This window comes from Anarrhichthys ocellatus, unplaced genomic scaffold, assembly GCF_004355925.1.
Source record: "Anarrhichthys ocellatus isolate YVR2014 unplaced genomic scaffold, GSC_Weel_1.0 scaffold63, whole genome shotgun sequence".
In the NCBI taxonomy this organism is placed as follows: Eukaryota; Metazoa; Chordata; class Actinopteri; order Perciformes; family Anarhichadidae; genus Anarrhichthys; species Anarrhichthys ocellatus.
The window spans coordinates 1219205-1230417 of record NW_022280093.1 but is presented as its reverse complement, the minus strand read 5'-3'; the positions used below and the strand labels follow the sequence as shown (position 1 = coordinate 1230417).

At 42.5% G+C, this 11213-nt stretch overlaps 1 protein-coding gene across 2 annotated transcripts in view; it reads left to right on the top strand.

Annotated features, from left to right (window-relative positions):
• The first annotated feature begins 3773 nt into the window (after nt 1–3773).
• The window catches only part of cul2 (cullin 2), an 11591-nt gene continuing 4151 nt past the window's right edge, over nt 3774–11213 (top strand). The window contains exons 1-7 of one of the 2 annotated variants that reach the window (XM_031872423.1): nt 3774–3861; nt 4936–5074; nt 5458–5760; nt 9378–9483; nt 9721–9803; nt 9929–10025; nt 10253–10363. In XM_031872423.1, coding sequence (XP_031728283.1) covers nt 4956–5074; nt 5458–5760; nt 9378–9483; nt 9721–9803; nt 9929–10025; nt 10253–10363 — 819 coding nt within the window. In that variant the 5' untranslated portion in view covers nt 3774–3861; nt 4936–4955. Of the gene's footprint in view, nt 3862–4935; nt 5075–5457; nt 5761–9377; nt 9484–9720; nt 9804–9928; nt 10026–10252; nt 10364–11213 lie in introns of those variants that run through there. The other variant, XM_031872424.1, reaches the window with a different exon arrangement.

Below are 11213 nucleotides of genomic sequence, written 5' to 3'. Positions count from 1 at the left end.
CTCCTTCCTTCAGACTCTTCTCTCTGACTGAAATGTCACCACAGCCAACGCTGAGGCTATGTGTGCAATTTACAATTAGAGGCACTGACATCACCATGACATCACTGGCCTCCTGATGTCAATAATGTGGTTTGCCCCCCCCCCCCCGACGCAGCACTATGAGTCAGGGGCTCTGCTGTGTGTCTTTGGGAAGGAATGTTCTCCAGCTCGACCGGAGCGCAACGCTGAAGATTGACGGTCCTTTTCGAGGTGGAGAGGATTTGGAATTCAATCACTAAAAACACGTTTTTTTGTGGTTAGAACTTCAATGTGTGAGCCAGATGAAATATTGTGTATTTTCATTGCTATAATCCCAATGGAATATCTATAAACTATTGTAAAGAAGTGTTTTACTATTAAGCCAGGTTTCTCATATAGCCAAGTTATTAGGTGCATGTATGTGTAGTCGCTGTGTGATTCGTTCCCGACCCAAAGCTAGGAAGGAGCTGGCTCCCTCTGTCGGCTTTACGGAGGTAAATAGAGGACCTACTTTTTTAAAGGACACATGACAACGTCCCATGTTTTGTTTGACAATTTCTCAGCCATTGGAGGAGAAAGTGAAGCATATTTACAGGAAACCCTGAGCGACTGTCCCTGTTTCCTTGTTTGCTACCCATCCTAGTTATTTAGTGGTAGTGGTCTGGAAATTTAGGGGGTTACCTGGAAATGTTCGACCATTCTTCGGTTCATCCATCGCCTTCTTGTTGTACACAAGGGTTCTCGGTGGGGGCTGTGGTGTTTGTGTGCTGGTCGTGGTCATAGAAGCCAGGTTCTGTGCCCCTGCAGGGAGGAAATTGACAAGACCTCCTTGACGAAATCCAACTGGGAAGGTAAAAAAAAAGGTGAGGTTATGCACTTATGGCAGGAGAATCTTCCTGTGAAAAGGCTCGTCTCATGGTGGGGAACACATTGGAGCACTCAGAGGAGACTATACAGGCAGAATGGGAGAGGAGAGACTGCAAGCAGAAGACCAAAGTCAATATTCAAACCCTGGACTCTTGAGCACCACCCTGCAATTGTGTTTTTTAATGTGACACTTCTACAATACACACATAAGTCTGGTTTTCAAGTGTTACCTGGATGTGGGATAATATAGTAGTTCTGCGCCATATTCATCGCCTCCCCATAGCCTCCCCCATAGCCTCCGCCATAGCATTGAGGGGCGCAAGACTGCAGCGGTGGTGGTGGTGGCATGCTGGTCATACACATGGACGGAAGGTCCTGTGTGCTCTCATGCCGGAACTTGACGGGAGGTCCGAGAAAGAACCCAACTGGGAGGGGAAAATGGTTAAAAAAAAAAATCAGGGAATTCAATTTCCCAATCTGTGATTACAGCAACAGTAAAGCATCTACTCTTTTCATACAGTGTGTGATACTTGTCTTAATGTGGCAGTTTATTAGTGTGTAAGATTTAAACAACTTTGTCAAATACACAAGATGTGAAAAAAAAACAATGTCGCAAAAACGGAAGGAGTTACCAACATAATGTGTCATGACAAAGGACTGAAAAAAGTCGAGATGGGTCAATTGTGCTTGCGAGACATGAAGCACTGTCTGTCAACTCCTTATATATATATAGTGGTATGTCTATTACACAACTTGGGACCAGTGATGCTGTCATGATTTTGAGACTGTTCCAGGGCACACACAAATAATGAACTTTAAAATGAAGGCTGGTAACACGTCTGAACACCGAGCAAGCTAAAAACCGAGGTACTTCCCTCGGGAGTTGGAGAAGACCAGAACAGAGCTAAAAGCACTATGAATATCGGATTGACATTTGCAAACACAACTCCGACCCGATGATAATGTCGCTCTGTGTCTGCTGGATGTGAACGTTGACAACGGTTTAATGACACGTTAGCCATAACATCTTTTTAAGCCAGGAGTCGGGTGGTGGCTCTGTATCTGTAAGCTTGTTTTAAGCTATTTTATTTCAAACAAAAGTCACTTTCTATAACGTTTAAATATCAATTTGTCTACCTGTAATAGTAGTAGTACTGTTAAAAGGGTGGAAGATGTTGCTAGTAACGGTGTCACAACAGTGCGTGGAGGAAGTAATAGGACGAACTGTGGTGGGAAATGGAATTTCAGACATGCTTACTGTGGCTGTGGCCGGTCTCCTGGTAAACAGGTTCTCCAGGCTGATACTTGTCTTCGGTTTTCACTTGGTTCATTCTGACTGGCACTGACTGGGGCTGCTGATCACTCTGATCTCACCTTGGGGATCAGAGAGGGTTACAGTTAGGGTTTTCATGTGTACACAAACAGCGGGGATGTAAGGCAATGTTAGGTGCAGCGAGATAATTAAATGAGAGTTGCTCCCCGAGCTATTACTTACTGCTTTGCCACTTAGTCCTCGTCTACCTGGTAGCTCCAAAAAGTTTATACTTTTATTACTTTGCTAGTAATACAATGGCTTGATCGTTTAAAATATAACCAATCAGTGAGGCATGATGCTTTCTCTGCCTTGAATCAATGAGTACAGGCGGAATGGGGGCGGCTAGCTTGCAATCAGCCATCAGAAGCAATTTCTCGGTTACACAAAATTGTATAATGTCCAAATATTCATTTTTGGTTGGCATGGTAACAGAGACAGTGTCACTTTCCTGTTTGAGAAAAATGGGCTTTGGATGTCTCCCTCTGCTGGTTAGGTAAATTAGCTAACGATGGTTTTCTGTCTGGTTAATTTGTAGGTTGAGTCAAAGTTTGACAAAATTTACAGCTACCAATAATTTGCCAACCGATCTACATATTGCAGTTAGATAATAAATATAAACGCACATCAATTGATGATTTTGGTCAAGCTATCTAAAACGGATATTTTAGCTAACCTAGCATCTAAGTTAGCCGATACTTCCTCATATTGACCAATGTTAACTAGCTAAGCTAACTTACCTAGCGCTAAATAACATGCTAATTTACTTATTTTTACCGGTATACTCACATTAAAGTATCCTGTACCTGTTGTATGTAATCTGGTGAGCTTGAACTGAATAAACGATGCTTCAGTTAATAATACACTGTCAGTTTGTTTGTTCTTGTTGCTATTTAAAATCTAGCTAACCCCAAAGAACATTAGTCAGCACATTTTCGACTATTCTGATTGGTTGATTTTCTTCTATTCCTGTTGCTAAGTAAGTAATGCGATACAATCATATGCATCCTGCTATTTTAAGCACCTTTATGGTTTCAAAATGTAATTTGCCTCACAGACCATTATTTGCGAACGACTTTCATTTCTTTGTTGACATTTATCTCGCTTAATTAACTGTCATGTTTGTGTCAATTTATGGTGGGGGATTTATGTAAAACTAAAAATATCACAGGAAATAGAAAACTTAAATAGCTACTTAGTGAATACCCGTGGTGAGATAGAAACGAAGTGTAATTATAATTTACGATGAGGAAAACATGTTTACCCTCTCTGATCATTCAGAACAGATATACAATACAGTACAGATTAGATTAACGTTATAACCTACAAAATCTCCTCAAAGGTTTCCGTAGTTTTAGGCGATACCATCAGCATACCATGCATATAGGGGTGTTCTTATGGCTTGGATTCGTGTGCACTCCGCGTTTTCTCAACATTATGCATGGATATACATAATACATTCTTTAAAATCGAACATTTCTCAAAGACAATTTACCATGTTAAAGAGCGGCACAGCGTGACGACCAATTTACACTTGTTCATAACACACCCCCATCTAATACAATGGTATAGTCCCAGAGGTAGGAAAGACCTGTAAGTGAGACAAATCAAGCCTGTGACAGCGGAGAAACTTGAGTTTTATAACAAATAAATACCGAACAGAGGTACGTACTATTCAAAAGTCCACGATTGACCTCAACAACCTGTTTTGTTTAACAACAGCACCATGTTTTGCCGAGCTGTCAGTACAAATGTGGGGACATTGCAAAGCAGATGACCATTTGCTAGCGATAGCTGAGCTATCGTTAGCTTCCTGCTAGCTGACGAACAGCCTCAAAACTGCTGGGACCTGAGCAGGAAGAAGTAGCATGCTAGCTAGAAGCTAGCTAGCCTTTTAGCTAGCCATCCTATTTTGGGATTGGCATTCCGCTAGCTAGTAACCTTAACTTGGCTGCCTTTATCATGACTGTAAGAAGGCTGTGTATTTAGTAACGTTGACACTTCGTTGTGAAAGACGGATACTGGCATATGTGAATTGGATAGCAGAAAACTGTGCATGAGGATGTTGCAGTGTTTTCACTGACGTGAAATCAACTGGTATGAATGACGAGAAACAACACAGGGCCTAGTTTCTCCTACTTGCAGGTGATCTGTGATTCTTCTGACACAGACATAGAAGTCTATATATTTTTTATATGTAACAGTCTCTTGGTAAGTTGCATAGCTAACGTTACATTAATTGATATCTGATGGTTGTCCCAATGTGTTCACTGTTGATGAACGTTAGCATTGCCTCCATGAACTTGAGTCCAATGTTTATCTCATCTGTTGCTACTGTAGTAATGTGAGCAGCTGTTTTATCAGAGACTTAATTCTGTTGATGTACATGTTCACTTTGCTCTTTATCCTTACATCTATTTAATGTAGTTACTCTTGATTAATGCTTTTTTTTGGTTTTGTTATTTACACAAACAAACACATTTTTGCTTAATATTGTTATTACTATTTACAAGAGCTTCATAAAAATACCATGAAGATGTTTTCCATAATTATGTTTATTGGTGTAATGTGTCACCTTGCTAAGGATGCATGTGTATTTCTTTTTTTTGATGCTACTGCTTACGCCTGGTTCACTAATAATATTAACATAATTATTTCGGAACTGAATTGAAGAGTTCCGAATTCTTTTTAATTCCTTTACTCACTTCTGTATTCCTGCTTTTCTGTTTTTGTATCAGACTGAAAGAGAAACGGTACAATGTCCTTAAAGCCGCGGGTGGTGGACTTTGACGAGACATGGAACAAGCTACTGACGACAATCAAGGCTGTTGTGATGCTCGACTATGTGGAGAGAGCCACGTGGAACGATCGGTTCTCGTATCCTATGCCAACTTGCTCCATATTGAAATTTAAACTGCAACACAAGATTTTTTTTTAGAACAGGGTTCATGGACAGAAAGTCATCCAGCTGCTTAGTGCAGTGAAGCAGGTGCCAGCTTGTATAGAGTTTTATGTATTTGACTTTAAACACCAAATATGGCTTATTACGAAAAGCAGATCAGTTTTTCAAAGAGTTGTTATTGATATGTTCAGTGGCAGGTGTGAAATTAGCCGGGCAGACGGCAAGCATTAAACTATTCATTTATTTGCAGAGAATCGCAGCATAAGCCGTATCTAGTATTCCATACTACATCTCTATTAACATCTAAACATCATGGAACCACATTTGTGCTCATTTCTATCCTAAATTCCCACACCAGCGACATTTATGCCTTGTGCGTTGCATACCCAGAGCCTTTGGGTGAGAGATTATACACAGAGACCAAGGTGTTTCTTGAGAATCATGTTCGGCAGTTGTACAAGGTAAGCACTCGCGAAAAGCATTTTTATTTCTGCATTATGTCTTCTTTCCACAACGCATGTAACGCTTGTCTGTGTGTGTGTGTGTGTGTGTGTGTGTATTTTCAGAAAGTCCTGGATTCGGAGGAGAAGGTTTTAGTGATGTACCACAGATACTGGGATGAGTACAGCAAAGGAGCTGACTACATGGACTGCTTGTACAGGTAACATTGCCTTAACGTTGCTTGAATTCACAATGGTGTTAGAATGGTTGCCTACTTCGTTATGTTGTTTATTTTGGCATATTTTTCAAGTACAAATGAAGGACGTGTCCGTAGTGGACCTGCTGTTGGCTGTTGTCATTGTGGTGTGTTGGACTACAACTTCTAGCAGAAGTCGTGAACCAAAGCTGGTGTCTGTCTTTGTCCTCCTTGGCTCTTCTAAGTTGGCTCCATGTGTCAAGTTCCTTAGATGCAGGACGGTCTCGTTCTATCACAAGCTCGCATAAAGTTTTTGTACACTTGTAAAATTACCTTGAAAGCGCAGTGCTGTTTCCTGATCCATTAAAACTCAATACTCCCTTGGAGAGCTTTCAGATCTATTTATAAGTTACCAGACTGTCATACATATGCCTTTTGTAATTTATTATGTCAGCGAGAGTGAGAGTGAGAGAGAGGGCGGCTCTTGGCTTTACTGGTGACATAGCTGTGTTGAGTTCTTAATATAGAAGAGGCTCGCCTATTATCTTCATCTGATGTCTGTGAATATACATGTTTATATTCGCATCTTGTCAAACACAAATCACCCTGTTGTGGAGGTTGGATTGAAGTGCCAACTGAATCAAGTGATACCCAACACGAGCAGTTATATTAGCAGTCCTTGGACACTTGATGCTCGTGTTTCATGCTCGTCAAAGATCGATGGCTTGAGGGACGTCAGGTTGAATGTGATTGCCGTACTGCTGATGGAGGCATAGGGTGCAACGAGATGTTATGTTACTCTCTTATCGGGGAGCAGAAGTTATAGACAGAATGTTTTGTTCCCTTTATGGTCATATATGTATATGCGCCCTGTAGCGCAGCCACCAAACCCGAGTCAAACCTCCAGCACACTAGTGCATCACAGACCTAGTGAAAAGGACAGAATGAGCCACCGAAGGGACTGTCACATCCAGACACTCGTGTGCAGCGATGACCAAACAGTCCCAGAAACCCCCTTTGAACAAAACCCATGATGCCTTGCCCCTGTTCAAATGCACCCTCACACCTTGAGGCAGTGGAAGACCCTTGCTGTTGTAGGCCAGCGGGATAGCCTCGACAATCCAGTGAGAAAGCCGCTATTTAGACGGGGCTTTGCATTTGTCCGGATTAGCAAAACAGACAAACAACTGGGCACGCAAGCGCACACTGCGAGTGTTGTCTATGTGAGCGTGAAGCAAACACTCACAGGACAAAGGGAAAAAAGTCTTATGAGTTCAAAAGCCACAGGGATAGTTCAAGGCTGATACGCCCCATTCGGGCACAATATAACCTTGGAGCCATTTGAAGCGAAGTGGGTACAAGAGGGATGAAGCGATAACAGAATCAATGGACCGCGAGGAGCCTCAAGCTCCAATGCCAAATCTCCTGAGGGAGCTCTGGGTTTAGCGGTGGACTCCCCTTTTAAAAAACGCAATAGGTTGGAAACGGCGCATATTTCCAACTCTAGAAAGAAAAACTGCTGACTCGTTGTTAGCGAGCTCTTTTGCATATTTACTGAAAAGCCCAGAGCTTGAATGTGCGGCCGCCACTGCTGCTGCTGCCTGCAAAATGCGGACACCGCTCTCCCGGAGGCGAGCTAACGCCGCCTCGACACTTATTGGTGGAGGCTCGGGGGGGGCGAGTGACAGGCCGGGACGGCAGCCCCAGTTACTCGAAGGCTATGCCTCGAAATCTCAGAAACTGCCTGTGGGCCGAGTGTATCGGCGCACGCAAGTGTCTGCGAGATCTGTGGTTGTAAACCAATCCCTCGGGCTGATCACGATCTGAGCGTTTTGAACTTGTAATGTTGAGTCGATAGGTAGTAGTTCAACACCCTCAGGTCCAGAATAGGACCTAGTCGTCCCGCCTTTCCTTGGGATAACAAAATCTCTGTAATTGTTCCCGAAAAAGCCCGAATGATGTGAAACTGCTTTCAATGGAGGGATTTGATATGATGTTTCATGATGAAGTGGATCCAGCCTTTACTTTATCAGAGGTGGTGAAGTAAATGTGTGTGTGGTCAATGAGCCACACAATGGGGAGATTTATTCCTGACAAGAAGTTATAGTATTATTACAAGTTTTTTTTGTTTTTTTTCTCACAATATTATGACTTCATACTCACATATGAGCTATTAAAGTCCATGAGTCTTTAAATGAATTCAAATGAATGAACGTGAATAGATGCCACATGCACATGTAATAAGGTTAATGACAAAAAAGAGGAGGGAAGAGTAATTCCTGTCCAGTTGATCAAGTTGATCTACAGGAGAATAAATATTTGAAAGCAACACAGAATGTCTGAGAGCCTTACTGTATTATATTCCATTATATTTTTACATTTGGAATTGTTACCTGGCTCATCATTTTGTGTTTTCCTTTACATGAATAAATACATTTCCACTATAAATTGAAGAAATTAAGTGTCTTTACGCTTATGTTCTGGGCCCCACCGATGTTAATACCAAACCTACGCTCTTGGGAGCTACACATCATTTTAAGGTGGACTAACTCAGCCTGCATAGACCAGCTGTGGTGAAAGCCATCACAATATGTGTGTCAGTCTGTGTGGTAGATATTCTGCAAAGTCACTCCTCGCTTCCTTTTGAGAAATGTTGAGACACAGCAGAGATGTGTTGAGACACAAGCTCAGTCTGATGCGTTTCAACATCAGAGTGCGTGTCGGATGAACAAGTGACATCGGTGTAAAAACGCATCGTCCTCACGCCGATGCTCCGTGTGTTGTTAGTGCAATATAGAAACACGGCCTTCTGTCAGAGCGGCATTAAACGTATTCTAGTAGCGTGTGTTCACCAACCAACAAGATCCCTCTGTGTGTCTGCTGTTGGCTGCTGGGCAGATAGTGCACCGTGTGGGTTATCAGAGCTCTTTCATTTGATCCACGGTTAACATATCTGACATACGATTCATGCAAGATTAAGACAGGATTTTTCCGTGAATATAATCTGATTTGATACAGATATGAATAACCTGCGTTTGACCGTCAATGAAACCAATGTTGGATCTAAACACACAGATGTGTTCCATCAGCGCAGTTCCACAGTTTTCCTGTGACTATTGGGTAACCATTGTGTGTCACTGGAAACCAGGAAGTTGTCTGTAAGGAATACTACATCCATAATGTGTAGCGGTGTAGAGAACAGAGCTCCCATAAGTAGCTGCCATTTGTAAACAAACGGCAGAAAATACTTCTTGATATACCATGGCTCATGCTCGTGTTTAATATATTATAAAATCAGGTATTTTCTCTTTGATATTCATAAATACAAATGCCTTTATGTTTGCCTCTGGCTCATTCACTGTCCAGCAATCCTGGAGAGTTAGTTTTATGCTTTCATTGGCTCACCTGACACTCAGCCGGCACAGAGCGAGTTACGGTGCCCAAAGAATGACAGTCTCACGCAGCCCTCCATGAACTCAACTTGTAACTAGAGGCCCACACACACACACACACACACACACACACACACACACACACACACAGATGCATTACACACACGAGTTATTAGACGACACCTCCTCAAACTCCTCTGGATGCAGTTGATACCCTAACATCTTGACCTCCTACCCCACTCTGCTCAGGTACCTCAACACTCAGTTCATCAAGAAGAACAAGCTAACAGAAGCAGACCTACAGTACGGCTACGGGGGAGTGGACATGAACGAGCCGCTCATGGAGATCGGAGAGGTATTGGATATGGACACTTATGCTCCCATTAGGGTTGTTTAATATGAGTTGGGCTGGAAACACAATAACTGATAACAACAAGCACATTCTAACTCGGATGTATCCAGATTTATTTATTCAGTATTTGTCAAGTTAACACAATAGTATACAAAACCATGTGGTTATTTCTAATAGACGATTTCTTCTATATTTTATATTAAGTGAAGTTAAGTGCTGCCTTTTCATTCGTCTTTGCAGCTGGCGCTCGATATGTGGAGGAAGCTCATGATCGAGCCCCTTCAGGCTGTCCTGATCCGGATGTTGCTGAATGAAATCAAAAAGTATGTTTTACACACAAGTTGAGCCACAACTGGTGACTAAGATGAATATGTCTGGCTCTCTGCAGTGGTAGCCATAAGAGGGACACTTTCACACTGTTCATGTCTGGATTCCTCGTGTCTTCCAGTGATCGTTGTGGGGAGAACCCTAACCAGAAGGTAATCCACGGGGTCATCAACTCCTTTGTTCATGTTGAACAGTACAAGAAGAAGTTTCCACTAAAGGTGAGACAACAAATAGGCCCCCAGAGGATTACAATTGTTTGCATTATGGTTTTATATCGGGTTATTTATGCAGCCAAAATTCAAAGACAATTTTTTATTTTTTTTTTGTTGGCTGCTTAATGTCTTTAATTACCATCTGTGTGTTGTACAGTAGCCGTTCATATAGGCCTGTGTATATCCGTTCATACTAAATCCTACGCGGGCCACGTCCTCTTCCTGTGTTGCAGTTTTATCAGGAAATCTTCGAAGGGCCATTTCTGACAAGAACGGGAGAGTATTACAAGCAGGAAGCCTCCAATCTCCTGCAAGAGTCCAACTGCTCACAGTATATGGAGAAGGTAGGAGAGATGGACGGATAAAGCCTGCACGTCAATGCTGTGTGTGTGTGTGTGTGTGTGTGTGTGTGTGTGTGTCCAAGCTGCCGTTTGAGCTGCTGTAACGCTGACCTTACCCTCATTATGAGTCATCTGTGCTCTGTATAGAAGAACTCCAGCAATATAGCTTTCTAGATTGTGTGTGTGTGTGTGTGTGTGTACACACGTGTGTGTGTGTGTACATCAGCATCCATCAGAGGAGTACATTCACCCAGGGCATGTGTGTGTGTGTATGTGTATGTGTATGAACTGGCAGATCATGTCAGTACAGTGACATAACAGTTTTAATCTGAGTATTAGCTCGCTAAGGCTGAGATCACAGACCCCTGGGCGACTTTAGCTTCCATGTCTCTCTGTCTCTCTCGCTCTCTCTCTCTGTCTGTCTCTTTCTCTGTCTGTCTCTCTCTCTCTCTCTCTCTGTCTGTCTCTTTCTCTGTCTGTCTCTCTCCGTCTGTCTCTCTCTCTATCTCTCTCTCTCTCTCTCTCTCTCTCTGTCTGTCTCTTTCTCTGTCTGTCTCTTTCATTCATTCTGGCAATAATCAGCTGTCTCTGATAGATTTATCCCCCCAGCGTGCTAACAGGATCATTATTAAAGTGTTATCCAGGCATTAGGGCAGTGTGTGATATGACTGTGAAAGAGCAGCAACAGACGCTGTAGTACAGTCACTAACCGTCTGGACAGGGTCAGTCTCAGTTGCTTATCTGACCCAGTTTTAACTGTGAGGAGGCAGCTTATTCTCGTGTTGCCTTAATGACTTTTACATTGCTGTGTGTGTGTGTGTGTGTGTGTGTGTGTGTGTGTGTGTGTGTGTGT